The sequence below is a fragment of the Danio rerio genome, chromosome 15 (genome assembly GCF_049306965.1).
Source record: "Danio rerio strain Tuebingen ecotype United States chromosome 15, GRCz12tu, whole genome shotgun sequence".
NCBI lineage: Eukaryota > Metazoa > Chordata > Actinopteri > Cypriniformes > Danionidae > Danio > Danio rerio.
Window position 1 is genome coordinate 33,562,378 of NC_133190.1, and position 14,392 is coordinate 33,576,769.

At 34.4% G+C, this 14,392-nt stretch overlaps 2 protein-coding genes across 40 annotated transcripts in view; one reads left to right on the forward strand and one right to left on the reverse strand.

The window, feature by feature from the left end:
* or40a1 (odorant receptor, family 40, subfamily A, member 1) overlaps nt 1-14,392 on the forward strand; it is a 617,996-nt gene that overhangs the window by 233,426 nt on the left and 370,178 nt on the right. The window lies entirely within an intron of this gene.
* nf1a (neurofibromin 1a) overlaps nt 1-14,392 on the reverse strand; it is a 123,031-nt gene that overhangs the window by 100,423 nt on the left and 8,216 nt on the right. For all 38 annotated transcript variants that reach the window (XR_012390931.1, XR_012390929.1, XR_012390932.1 and 35 more), the window contains exons 2-10: nt 9,701-9,844; nt 8,004-8,087; nt 5,201-5,391; nt 4,903-5,009; nt 3,525-3,592; nt 3,332-3,407; nt 3,089-3,246; nt 858-1,031; nt 626-754 (exon numbers count right to left, since the gene is read on the reverse strand). Coding sequence is in view for 24 of the 38 variants with exons in the window: in XM_073923827.1 (XP_073779928.1) it covers nt 626-754; nt 858-1,031; nt 3,089-3,246; nt 3,332-3,407; nt 3,525-3,592; nt 4,903-5,009; nt 5,201-5,391; nt 8,004-8,087; nt 9,701-9,844 (1,131 nt within the window). In the remaining 14 variants the exon portion in view is untranslated. The remainder of the gene's footprint in view (nt 1-625; nt 755-857; nt 1,032-3,088; nt 3,247-3,331; nt 3,408-3,524; nt 3,593-4,902; nt 5,010-5,200; nt 5,392-8,003; nt 8,088-9,700; nt 9,845-14,392) is intronic.

Consider the following 14,392-nt stretch of genomic DNA (forward strand, 5'->3'; position numbering starts at 1 on the left):
TGAAAAAGTAGTTGGAATGACGAGGAAAAAGGAATACAGAACTACTGAAATGTATTTAATAGATTAAATAAAAGGCTTTTATCGTGATAGCAGCTGAAAGACAACTCTCATTTGGAAAATGAAGTCGCATAAATCGCTCAGATGTGAGTTTTTCCACAGACTTTAACTGAGTGTAAAAAAGGGCAGAGGGCTGCTGAATAACTACTAAGAGATTTCAGCTGCTGTCTGGGCTTTCACTGCCTTTCTACACCTTACTTTCTTCATGTGTTTATTACTTTTTTCCTGTGTGCTTTCATTTTATTACATATAACTACATTTCTAAAGCAATACGTTTTGTTTTCTTTGCATATAGGGATTCATTTGGTTGTTACCAACATCCGGTGAAAATTTCAAGTCAACGGCACCAATATGTTTACTGGGAGAAATGGTGACGTGTTGTATACTTGTTTTCTCCACTATCTCTCTCTCTCTCTATATATTTTTACATATCTCTCTAATTAAAAATATGTGAAAACAGCTTCCCTTTATCGTAGTATGTTTTGATAGTAATAATATAAAAATGTCTTTAAGATATTGGATACTGAATTCCTAAGAAATTTCCCTAAGATTTAGTGACCAAACTTACCTTAAAATGCTGGTTGTTGCGAGGATTGATGCGATAACATGACACAAAGCAGTCGATCATCAAATCTACATCGGCGCTCTGGCAGCCCGTACCTCTTGAGAAAGGTTTGGTGGGGTTAAACAGGAGACCCTGAAAGACAAAAGAGAGAGAGAATTTAAACACCTCTTGTTCAATTCATACTTCCTTTTCTCTATGGACACCATATTTATTAATTTACAATGTACATCCTTGCCTTAAGGTCCATGACGATGGACTGAACCAGGAGAAAGATGACAGAATTATCCTCCCAGTTGATATATGTGCAGGCTTTGCAGAGTTTGACGCATGCAACAGCTGCACTTTCCGTCAATTGTTTGCTGCCGCTGTGTTGGCCAAGAGCCTTTCGTAAACTGTCTACAAATGACTTCTGTTGATGAAAAAAAACAAACAAATAAGATTTGTCATCAATGCAATATCCTGTGAAATATTTTTTATTTTTCAAATATTTCTCAAGTGATATTTAATGGAGCAAAAAAAAAATTTCACAGTATGTCTGACAACATTTTTTCTCTGGAGAAAGTCTTATGCATTATATTTTGGCTAGAATAAAAGCAGTTTTAAAATTTTTTAAAACCATTTTAAGGTCAATATTACTATATAAATATATATATTTGTCGATTGTCTACTGAACAAACCGCTACAATGACTTTTTTCTGGCCTAGTTTCCTGAAATATATCTAGTAAAATATTATGTGCTGCCAAATAAATGAGTTATTAAAACTTATGTTTAGAAATGTGTTGAAAAAGTATTATTTCCGTTAAACAGAAATGGGGAAAAAATATACAGCGAGATAATAATTCTGAGTTGTATAATATGACTGTTTTAAATGTTCCATGGCTACTTAAAATACTTCCTACTGGATTTAGTGGGAAATTTTTCTTTTTTTGTTGTTACTTAAAATTATTAATTTTGCTGCTCTCTCAAAATTTGCTACAATATTTGTGACACTTACCTTGCCGTCTTAATGTGAAATTACATAGACAACAACATAGTAAAACTGTATTTATTCTTTTTTTTAACCTCAAGAACAATTTGACTCTGTGATGTATTTGAAACAAACACAGACAAACAGAAAGAGAAATTTTAGGGTATAACTTTTTTCCTAGTAAAGCCTACTATACCATATTTATTACAAGAAAAACTCCTATTGAATAGAGTGTTGATAAAAACAAATCTCTTCTAAATTAGCTAAATAATACTAAACCATTATTTGTACAATTAATCAGCAGATCAGTGTTAATTTTAAGAGTTTTTATCATAAAACTTAACACTTAAAGTCTAACTAAAGAATAAACTTATGCTACAAATAAGACCAATAAATTATATTTCAATGCACTTTATACAAGTAGTCTGCCGTTGTACAAATAGAAATAATTTACACTAGTGACCATACAAATAACACATGCACCGAATTGACATTTTTGTCCAGTTTGAGTTGCTATGTACAATTGAATTTGTTTTTAATTTTTTGTGTATTATCACTATACACCAAACAGGTCATCAAAACTGATCAGACTGATAAGATCACAACATATTTAAAGTCCTGCTCACACACTGTGGGATTTCAGCCATGAAATGCCAGGATTTCAGCCATTTGGTCGACTGAGACAAATTCGGAAAATCCTAAAAGATTCCTGAAATCCTGGGCTAAGATCTGTAGTCTTTAATTGTTGGTTTCACATGTTCACCGAAAGCCGATTAATAGCCGTTGCGATCAGATGGGGAAGTTTTGGCAGTGTCAGAAGATTTCAGACTTTCCTGCAGTGTGACAACAGCTGCGATGAGCGTCAATCCAAAAACCAATAGGAGCCCTGAGAAACAATCCATGCTCCAATGCAAATGACCACCGGAAATATCGAAATAATTTTCTATTTTCCTGGTTTTATAACAAAGACACGATGTGTGCAAAATTGCCGCTACAGATTGTTTACGCTTGCTGAGGAATCATTTCAGAACGTGTGATAATGAAAGTGTCACGGATGGATGACGTCAAACTCCGGGGGAGTTTTCGTCAGTGTTTGGCGCATTTTCATTGCTGTTCAGTCAGAATTTATGACAGCTGATTTCTTACAGTGTAACATGGGAGCCATGTTCATGCAGTCTTACATGTTTTAATCATTTAGAAAAAAAATATTAATAATAATAAAAAAATAATAAATAAAAAATAAATAAAAAATAAATAAACAAACAATCACACAGTTTGAGCCGGCCCTAAGGCAGCATAAAATTAAAATAATAATAAAATAAAATAATAATAATTATTAAAAAAAACAATAAAAATTAACGAAATATGATTGATATTGTATTTAATTTTGCAATTACAAAAACACAAAAATCCTGGAGTGACTAGTAAACCCTTCCTGAAAACAAATAAAGTCACCAGTCTTAAATGCTTGAGAATTGAGCTGGAACAGAAGCCTGACCTTGTTAGCTTTCTCCTCTCCCCCTACTTCTTTGGTGATGCTCTGCGTGATCTCTGGACAGAGGATGAGGAGGATGATCTGCAGTGGCCACACAGCAGCTTTTCTCTTTGCGCTTTCCGCAAAACTGTCCACTAGGTCGAACAGTCTCTCTGCACAGTCTGCATACAGAGATCCACAGTTTAAACCCCTGTGAAGACTTTACACATCTTTCAGCAAACAATCTAGTAAACAAGTGTCACTCACCGGCCATGTCGGCCTGGGGTCTCTGATAGAGCATAGTGAAATCATCAGGGTAGTGTTCAACCCAGTTCCAGAAAGCCTGACACAAACATATCAGATATATTTATTATCATCAGCCTTTTGTATGATGAGATTTATTAAACACGTACAAAAACAGAAGTGTTTTAATCTATTTGGCTGTTTACGAAGCACATACCTTTTCCAAACTGCTGATTACTGCAAGCTGAGCCGGCTTTTTCAAAGACTTGAACTTAAGTACTGCTTCTAAAGAGAATAAACGGGAAGATGCGAGACGATTGAGGGTAGTCTATTTATGTGAAATCAATTACATCAGTCTACAATAATAGTAATTTAATTAAAAAATAATTAGGTCAGGTCAGTATCCTAAGCAGTAAATAAATAAAACTTTTAAGCAAATGTTACTGTAAGGAAAGTAATTAAATGCTATTTTTAAATAAAAAGTTGGAAGGTAATTGAGGTGGATTGTAAATGTAATGATTGTAAAATGGCCAGATTGGGTAGCTATTGGGTAGCTAAGACTTGTAAAATAAAGATTTAAGACCTACAAAACAACATTTTAGTAGATTTAAGACTTCTTAAGGTCTTTTAAAAACCTTGCGAATACTGTGGATTTGCTTATTCATATATTTAGATCAAAGGGCCAATTTAGTAAAAAAATTTAGTTAAAAAGACACTATTTTATGCCATGATTATGCAAACCAATCCCCTAGTTAACATCACAGAGTTTATCATTAAAACTACCAGAATGGTCATGGTAGTCATTCTGACCATTCAAATGTGTCAAATTCAAATCAAAATTACATTCAAAGCCTTTATTATGATTTTAGAATTAAGCTTTGAATGCCTCTCTTCAAATTCTATTAAGTCATTAATACAACTAATAATACAGGCTTTTTTTTGTCATATAGACAATAATTGAGTATAAGTTACCAGACCACCACTAAAAGTGCGTACCTCACTTTGTCCGGCGAGCAGGAGAGCAAACTTTATTTACCACAATGAAAATGTTGTTTTTGAAAGTTTTAAAGACACATCTTAAGGAACTTTCTGTTTTTGATATGAGTATGCTTTTGTTAGCATAGAGGCATGGGTATTTTATGTTATAAAATACAATTTTAAGTTAGAGTAAAATAAACACGCATTTAGGAAAAATCTGGGTATTACAGTTCTATACGTTCCCTGTGTGTCTCTCTTGTGCTCTTTGATTTTGTTTTGTTTATCTAACTCCCTCAGAGGCTTTGATGCTAATCAGTTGCAACTAACTTTGGTTAATTGGCTCTACTGATAGATGTTCTATCCTGATCGGCCTACTAGAGGATACAAGGCAGAGCTGAGCTCTTTTTTTAGTGTGGAGGCCAGGAGCAAGAAGACTGATTTGTATTTTTTTTAACAAAGTTAATAAAAAACAAATCTATCAAAATGACTGCCTTCTAGTTAGTTCTAGTGTATTACATATTTTTTTAGATTTACATTACTTAAGATTACTCTAAATGCATTATACCAACACATATGTGGATCACGAAGGTAAAAAAAAAAACTAGAGAATGCATTACCTTGTAGGAGTCTCTTTAACTTGGAGCAATCTACATTGATATACTGAATGAGCTCAATGTCATGGACATCCACTGTGTCCTCTGTACAAACTGTGAGCTCTTGCAACCTATAACAAGACAATGGTAGATTAACATCAATGATTTGATAATATTTAATGGTTCTTTTAGTAGACAACAAACCACAATAGCTTTGTACAATAGACTTTATATTTAGTTTATTTAAAATTAGCTATTTCTACACAATAAGAAAGGTCCTAGAACAAAGCCTTGTGGAACCCCCATTGTGTTAGAGAGGTACCTGGTGGAGATACGACTGAAGACGGCATTAAAGTTGTTGCAGCTGAGAGAGAAAAGCACAGCAGAGGCGGAGCTGCGCAGCTGAGTGGCGTGTTGCTGGCCCTCACGGTACGAGTGCAGGAAGTGACAGATTTCAGGCAGCAACTGTTTTACCAACATAGCCTCATCCAGCCTCAGGCAATCCTTAGGTTGCTGATGATGCACATAAACACAGCATATTTTATATTCTCTTTTTGACAGTGTATTATCCAACTTATTCAACCATTGGATTGTAAAAGCTTATCCTTATTGTGTAATTTAGTTTACTGTTGAGGGATCTGCCATGCATTTGTAAAAGAAGCATAAAAATAAGAAGCTCTAGCTCTAAGTGGATAACATTTGTCAGAATAGTAAAACTGACCTGTAAACGTATCAAGTAACCTGACTTAAATGTACTTCACTGAGTAGAAAAAGCGTCTGAATTAGTAGAAAGCAGGAAAGGGGGAAGCAAACAGTAATGAAATCCAATGACAGACCACCCAGCAAACACATTAGTGGATCAATACACTGCACGCATACTAGGTCAAGCTAAGCGTCCTAAATGTGTAACAGTGATGGAAAAGAGAAAGCTCTCTGTAGTGTTAGGCACAAATTTGTAACTGACAAAAATAGTCCTGAATAAAAAAAATGTATAGTTGCCTTGAAGCTTCATGAATGTTTTGCAAAAGAACTGAATCCTAAACAGCATGAATATAAGCTGTTTTTGGTATGTATATATTTGCATCTCAGTGACACAAAAGGAAATGACATGGAGAAAAAAAAGAATTGTGAAAACAAAACCAAATGTACAGACAGTGAACAGCTGCGTAGCATCTGAGCAAGCAAAAATTAATAATCTATACTGGAAAATCCAGACAATCTCAAGACGAGGAAACACCTGCAAATGTAATAATCTCTTGACAGGGCCGGTTCAAAGCCCACTGTCTGGAAGTAAAAGTTGAGGATTTAATTGTTTTACCAGGGTTCGGTCTCTAAGGCTGAGACAAAAGTTCTTGAGTAATCAAAATATATTTCTGCACAGCTTTCTGCCTTTTGAGGCCTGAGCGATATCGCCGTCCATATTATGTGAAGATAAATGTTACAAATTCATGTTAGAGCCATTTTACACTAAAGGAGAAACTGAGCGGGGACGAAAGTAACATGGGATGAAAGTAACAAAACAATTTTCTTGAAGCCCTGACAACATTTGCTATCCAGCCTTTAACAGCATATTCAGCATGCAAACCTTGACGGAGCTGGCAAATATCACCTGATTTCAGAACCATGCTTCACAGTTTGGTCTGAATTTTTTAAATGAAGAGAGTAAATTATTGTAGCGGTTCTTTTTTAATTTAAAAGTAATAATTTTACACTGAAAATAAGTGACAGAACAATAAACAAATAAAAAATTGTATCTGTCTAATGTTAATCTAAGCTACATTTAAGCTAAGTATTTAGTTTTAAAGAGAGCAAATCTAGTCAAAGGCTGCTGAACTTCTGTCTGAAAGACTTGTTTGACAATATTATAAAATGTTTCCTATTTTTCTTTTGTATTTTTAGTAGAAATGTGTTTATTTCATACAAAATTTGAAGCGGTCAGTTTTTGTCACATGACTCTTAATGCGCTCGCAGCATTCCTTTAAATATGTGCACCTGGAAAGCTTGAGTGCATCGCACCATGTGCGTCGCTGCCAATATGCGCACGAAAGCTGTGCACCTATATTAGAAATACGAACTTGCACGTTTAAAACACGAGATATGTAAATAGCCCTTAGTTATTAGCCTTAGCCATAGAAGAAAAAAAATCTGCCTTTAATCCAGTGTGCATAATTATTTTGCACAAGCTCGGAACTTTAAACTAGCACACAGTTGGCATAACTTTGTTTAGTTGCAGCAGTTTTGTTTCGTGCAGAAACGCGGTGTTGAGAAGCCTTTATAATTAATTAACCGTGACGAATTAAAGTGTGGTTAATAGTGAAACCTGTCAATCATTGCATCCCTGGTCTCTAATGACAGGCTCAAAAGTAACAATGTGTAATTTATGTTGATAGTGAAATTATTTTGAAGTTGTTCTACATTTGTTCAAAATACCACCCGATATTGATAGACCACACTTATGAGTTAGTAACTACAATGAAAATATATTTCTGTCTAAAACTTTACCTTTTAAAAATAGGTTTTATGGAAAAATGGTACTTTCGTCACAGCGCTCCCCTGCTGGTCAAAATGTAAAATCATTAAAATAGGCTGATTTGGTGCTCCTAAAACATTTCTACTTGTTATATATATTTTGAAAGCCGCTACACTTTTACAGAACTGTATGATGAATTTAAAAAAGTTAAAAAGAAATGAACTGATCGTCGACATTTAGTTTAGATTATTATACCATGGCATAGTTGAACAAAAATATTCTGGTTGGTTGACAGTTCTGTCAGATTCCAAAATGTTGATTCATTTCTAAAAGCATGTGGTTATGAAGAAGTTCCAGTTTCACCACATTCATTTCATTTAATAGAACTTCACAGCTTACCACAGTAAAAGGACTGCACAAATACTTTCGATATGAAACTCTAGAATAAAACCTACACAAGTTTTTTAGCTGATGCAGGTCAGGGTGTGGGCTGGCGACAATGGAACAATTGTGAATGTAAAGCAGTTTGCATCGCATTCAGCAATAAAGCTGAAACCACAGCATGGGACAATGCAGTTAAAAGGCAGGACGCAAGACAGTCAAAACAAGCCATAGGTCAGACAAAGTTCATGCAGGGATAAGACGAGCTGCTCACCCCTGCTAGACACTTCTCCAGTGTGTCCAGTATGATCAGCTGGGAGAAGTAGAGGTTCTTCTCAGCAGCTTCGCCAAATATCCGCTATGAACGAGATACAGCAATATATTGATAAGAACTCTAATCCAGTGTGCTGCCAACATAAAGTATGCTTACATGGGCATCAAAATTCAGATTTTAATCCAATTAAGACAATACATAATAAATACATAATAAATTCATAATAAATTCAGAGTCAACTACATAAACAAATTATTGATTACCTTAATCTGGCTAAAGTCATAAAGTAACACACATTTAATTAAGATTAGAAGAGTATTGTTTTTGTCGCATTGTTATAGCACAAAAGGGCCCGTTGCTAAAAAATTGGTATTAGCGGTCATATGTTTGCACAAATATCATGATAATTAAACGGAATATGGTTTAAAAACTTTAAATAATCAAACAAAAATTACTTGCAGTACCAAGAAATGTAATTTTTTATTTATTTAATGCCATGTCAGAAACCAAGGCTTTAATGGCAAGAACATGATAATAATAAATATACAATTAAAAAAAAATCACAAACTAATAGATTTTTAGCACTAATACTAAAAGATTTTTAGCACTAATACATGATAAAAATTCTACAATTTTTCCTGGAGTCACTTTTTTATTCATTTTAGTTCATTTCATAAAAAAGTCTTCTGGAATCATTAAAAGCAGGACAATCCAGTAAAATATGTTTTAGTTTGAGAGGAATTGTGCAGTACAAACATTGAGTAGGGTCTTCTACAATACCATGGTGAACATAAACTGTTGATGTGCAAAATCCAAAGGAAATGTTTGATAGTCACGTAATGACATCAATCAATCTTTGTACTATAAAATGTAAAACAGGAACATAAAAAATAACATTCTAAAAAAACTTGTTTAAGCAATCATATTAATGTCTAATTTAGATTCAGGTAAATCATTGATTACTGATGTAATGATGAATAAAGTGCTTTGTTACATTCCACATATGAAGTAACTCATGTACTAATGTTTTAGCTAATAATGGTAAACACTACATTTAGGGCATTAGTTTACCCAATAGGGAAATTATGTTGTTAATTATGTCTTTCCAATCCCCAAAACTTTGTTGATTTTCAGTACACAAATTAAGATATTTCCGAGAGCTCTCAGACTATTTGTAAACAATACGTATCATCAGATTATAAGAAGTATTTGCACAAGCAAATCCCTCTGTGGTGAGTGACAAGTACTGTGAGAATGAAACTAAACTGCTTTGTTTATGATTTGTTTGTGCAAAAAACATCCTCTCACACGGATGCAGAATGCACACTCATTTCAGTCTGCTGTTGTCAGTTTGGTGTGTTCATACTCAGATAATTGGTCCAGACAAGACCAGAAGCGAGCAGACAACACAATTGGTTTTCATCTGCGCTAGTTCTTTGGCATTGGTTTGCCGTGTCCTGGCTTTTAGGTTGGCCCTTTGCCAAGTTAAGAGCAAGATATTTGAATATACCATTAAATGCATTGTGCAAATATTGGGTAAAATTATTTATTTTATTTCAGATTTAGACAAATTAAAAGCAAAGATTAATGTAGAATATTAGTAAACCTTTATCTGGCATCCAGGATTTATTTGTTCACCATAAATAAAAATCTGTTTATCAAACTGGGAAACGTGAATGTTATGGATGTGAACTTACCATGTTGTTCACATTTTTGAGTATGTTGGTCAGGCCATTGATGACGAGGGCAAATTTGTACTTGGAGATGTTGATCAAACATTCTTTGTTGTGCTCTGTACTCACTTTGGTGTGGGTGCTCTGCTGTCCTGTTTTGATTGGGAGCTGAATGAGGGAAAGAGAAAGACAGAGGGAAAAGGTGTGAATGAAATTGCTATTAAATGCAGGGGATGCAATAAAAAAGGTGTATATATATATATATAAACTAAGTAGTATACAAGAAATAATATACAGTTGGCAACATTTAAAGATATGTATTTTTTGTCAAAGCCCTAAAGCTATTCAACACCCATTTTTGTCTTAGGACAATTGTAAAAAAAACTTTTTTGATCTGGCAAAAGTCAGTCCAAGGCATTCAAAAATGTAAAGAAAATATTAAAAAGCCTTTATTGACATGGCTCTTCCTTAAAACTGCCCCTAAACATTTCAAGCAAACACTTGCCTTCATCAGGGTGACCAGTTTTAAGGAAGAGCCATGTCAATAAAGGTATTTAATATTTTTTCCCCATTCTTCGAGTGCCTTCAACTGACTTGTTGTTTATTCAGATGAATCCCTCACCCAAAGAGCACCGACACATTAAGGTACCCCTAAGCACTTTTTGTTTGATTTTGAACTACTTTGATCCACTTTAAATGTTGACTACTATATATAAATAAAATAAATCAGCTGGCAATACTATTCTGTAGAAATGTGGTGGCAATTTGTTACCCGATTTCCGAGGTGATTTACATGACCAAACTAGTCACTAATATAATTTCAAAATATTCTAAAAAATACTAATGAAAATAACTTTGTTAAACTTTGATCAATAAGAGTCACTGTCCCATAATGCAATTTGAAAGTGTAAATAGGATGTCAAATCTTTGAATCACAAAATACAGAAAACTGTAATTGACCATTTTTATTTTTTGACAAAATGTTGCATGTTATTTAAAGAACATATGCAAAACATTTTATTGTTCGAGCATCTACTGCATATTGCAATGTGTGTATACGCAAGTCACATTGAAGGATTAGATTATTTATTAAAGACATTATAAAATAGTATTATTTTAAAATCATTTAAACAACAATGACCATGTTATTTTATGTTTGATTGTTCAATTCCTGTACCCGAATACTGTTAGACTGCAAAAAATGATAAAGCACAGTTTTTTAACTATTATCTTTGCTCTGTTGTATTTATATATGCTTGTAATTTGTTATAATATGCAAATGCACGGCGTAGAAAAGGACTTGATCATCTCAATCTTTCCAAATAGATCGATTCATTCAACTCATCTGGCGAAATTATATTCATATTGCAAAAAAACAAACATTGCAATGTCCAATTTTCCAATATCTCACAGCCCTACTATACGAAAATTCAATAAAAAACGTTGATATCAAAATGTTCTCTCTACAGCTCTCCATTTTATTAATTACTCCAGCAGTCAAAGTCCCATCAGTATGTACAATACACACAAGCATGCATACATAAACACACATGCATTACGCAGCTTTATCAAAGGAAGTTAAGATAACAATCTATGGGTCTGGTTAACAGGTGTTGGTGAATGTAGGGTTCCTACAGCCTGATTTTCAAAGCCTGTGTGACTGCTTTATTGAGAGCACTGGGTGGAGAACAGCTTGTAACATTTGGGACGCACAGACTCCAGAGTGAGAGGTCGAAGAGTCTTAAATTTGACACACCCACTCCTGAGAGAACATCCAAGTATAAAGCACCAACCCACCCATCCATCCTGGGTCTAAACTCTCAAACTTTAGGTGTTAAAACAAAGCGCCTCCAGCTCTCCAGACTTCCGGCCTGTATACCGCACACCTGCAGGCCAGCACATCTGCTCTAGTTCTCTCCAACACACACAAGTGTGTGCAAGCGGGGAGTGTTGAAAGCACACATGGCCTGGCCCTCTTAATGAAGCGTATGTGCAGTGAGGGGGTGGAGGGCAGGCCTCTCCTCCTCTAAGCGTTCCCTCATGAGAAATTGCTCTTCACTGTTTCCGAGTGCTACGGTTCCTCTCTGGATCAAAAGAACTGTGCTAGAAGTTATACAGCTTGAGAACAACTTACAAACGCCAACTAAATGCTCTAAAATATTGAGCTCGGGAGCTTGTTTGCCAAAACAAGTTTGAAAGGCTTTTGGTACGCCCTGGTCCTCGACTTTTTACCCTTATTTGTTGTCCTTTCTATTTAATTTGGGCTCCATTTAAATCAGGCATAAAGATGTTTATTGGTCAGTCTGAGAACAATTATATCAGGGGAAACATTCACGTTTACACCTGCCATTTTAATTTGTCTTTTCTGTACACATTCAAGCACTTTCCTGATCCCTCTGAGGGGAAGGGCTATGGACATGTGTATTTATGGCCTTTCTGATTCTTATATCTATTGTGAAAGCACGATGCACAATTTATATGACCATAAAAGGAGACAATGGAAAACGAAACCAAGACTATATTAATATCAGGTACACATGGCCTGAGAGACATAAGACAAAATCAACTAACACAACTACAACATCTAAAATCATAAAACAATCAGCATTTTAGCATCCAGGTGTTTTTAACTAAATATTATAGTCTTTAAGGTCAACTAATACGTTTTCTGCATTAAATAAACAGTAAAACATAAAAATAAGTAGCTAGATTTTGCTAGATGATTCAGTAATTATAGACTACATTTTAGAGATTCATATAATTAAAAACATGCTTTAAGGTAGAGATGCAAAACTATGGACCGCGGGCCAAAGTTTGTCCATGGTAACCTTTGATTTGGCCCAACATCCCATCTGAGAAGAGAGTGAGAATGATGGGGCTGGTTTTGAGACTGTCAATTCAAATTTATTGTAAGCCCTTGTTTGTTTGTTTGTTTGTTTATTAAAAGCTAACTGAAATTAAATGTTTTATTTAAATGCTGTAAATGAATAAGATTTTGTTGAGATGTACACACTGTCACCAGACAGTGCAGAGACTTTGATGAGCAAATCAAAGGCAGATTCTGCTCGACTAGTGTATTCAGCATTGAACTCCACTGTGTTATAAAAGAGACTGTTTATATTGTTATTGCAATAAGTCATACCGCTATAACAATTATACAGCATTGGTTCATACAGTCTAAAGTAATGTTTTCAATTTATTTTGAACTATTATGAAATAAATTAAGAAATCACTCATGGCCAAATCCAATGTAAAATAGTTATTATATTAGGTAAAATTATATTGTGTAAAATAGCGGTAATAGTTATATTTATCTTCAGCCCACGGCTCTCAATGATAGTTGTTATTTGGACCTTCACATGAAAAAGTTTGGCCACCTCTGCTTTAAGGTATATAAAATACAAAAGCTGTTTTAAAGTGTAATTTTATTTCACAGTATTGTTTTTACAGTATTTCGTTTACAATACCGCAATGTTTCAATATTTTTTTACTTTCAATAAAACTTAACAAAAACATACTAATTTAGTTTCATATTCAAAATTATTCTTAAAAATCAAGATTTATTGTTACGTGAAATTCAAGAAAATTGTATAACTAGCTGTTTAGATGAAGCCTGTTGTTTACATCGTTTAAATTAAAGGAATAATTCACTGAAAAATTAAAATTGACACTTAAGGCAAAATCTTGCTGCCATATTGTTTTTAAGTTGAATCAAATGCATTTTTCTAGTCGTTTCAACTTACATCAATCAAACTGACTAAAAAACAAAGTTGAATTTTTTAGAACTTACAAATTTTTGTTGAAACCTCCGTAACTTATTCAAATATGTTGAAGTAACTTAAACATTTGCTGTCATGACTTTTTGTCATGTAATTTTAAGTGTGGTTTCTAACCTTTATGAGTTTCTTTTTTCTGAATAACACTAAATATATTTTAAAGAAAGCTGAAAACTTGTAACCATCGACTTCTCTAGAAAGAAAAACAACTACTATGAAAATCAACGGATATAGGTTTCCAGCTTTCTTTTCTATACCATAATAAGACAACATTTCTTGCCTGTTTAAGGGTTACATTTTGAAATTGCAAACAAAACCATTGCAAATACAGTTTATTATCAACATAAAATGCAACAGTTTAAACGCAGACCACCAAAGGTATCGGATATTTAGTAAACCTTAAAATGTGTCAAAGCAGCTCAAGCAAGATTAAACCTTTATCAAATCTGATATTTCAAGGAATCAGCTGTTAATCTGCTTTAGATAAGTAGGCCTCCATTTGTTGTGCTAGACAGCCAAGTCACCGCTGGTTTCGCTAACCTGATGATTGCAACGGCCAGTGTGCCGGCATGTCAGAAAAACTCTGAGAAACCCCTGAGGTTCCCTCCTTCTTTCCGGCCCACTACTGTGTGGCCCTAAGAGAAAAGCGCGTGGCTGGAAATGAAAGTCTCAAGACCGGAGAAGAACCCGGCACACACACTGTCTGTACACAAATAAAACACATGCATTCTCACAGCACGAAGAGCCCAGCCCTGTTGACATCCATTTTAATGCAGGATGCCGATGGACAGTGAGCACTTTGTTTTCCAGGAATGGTTTAAAATTCCAGAAAGGTCAGGGACCATTCGCTTCCCTTATGTGCACTTTGGCAGATGCAGCCATACTCATCATGGCATATTAACCAAAAACACTAAGTCAATTGAAATATTATTGTGTAAAT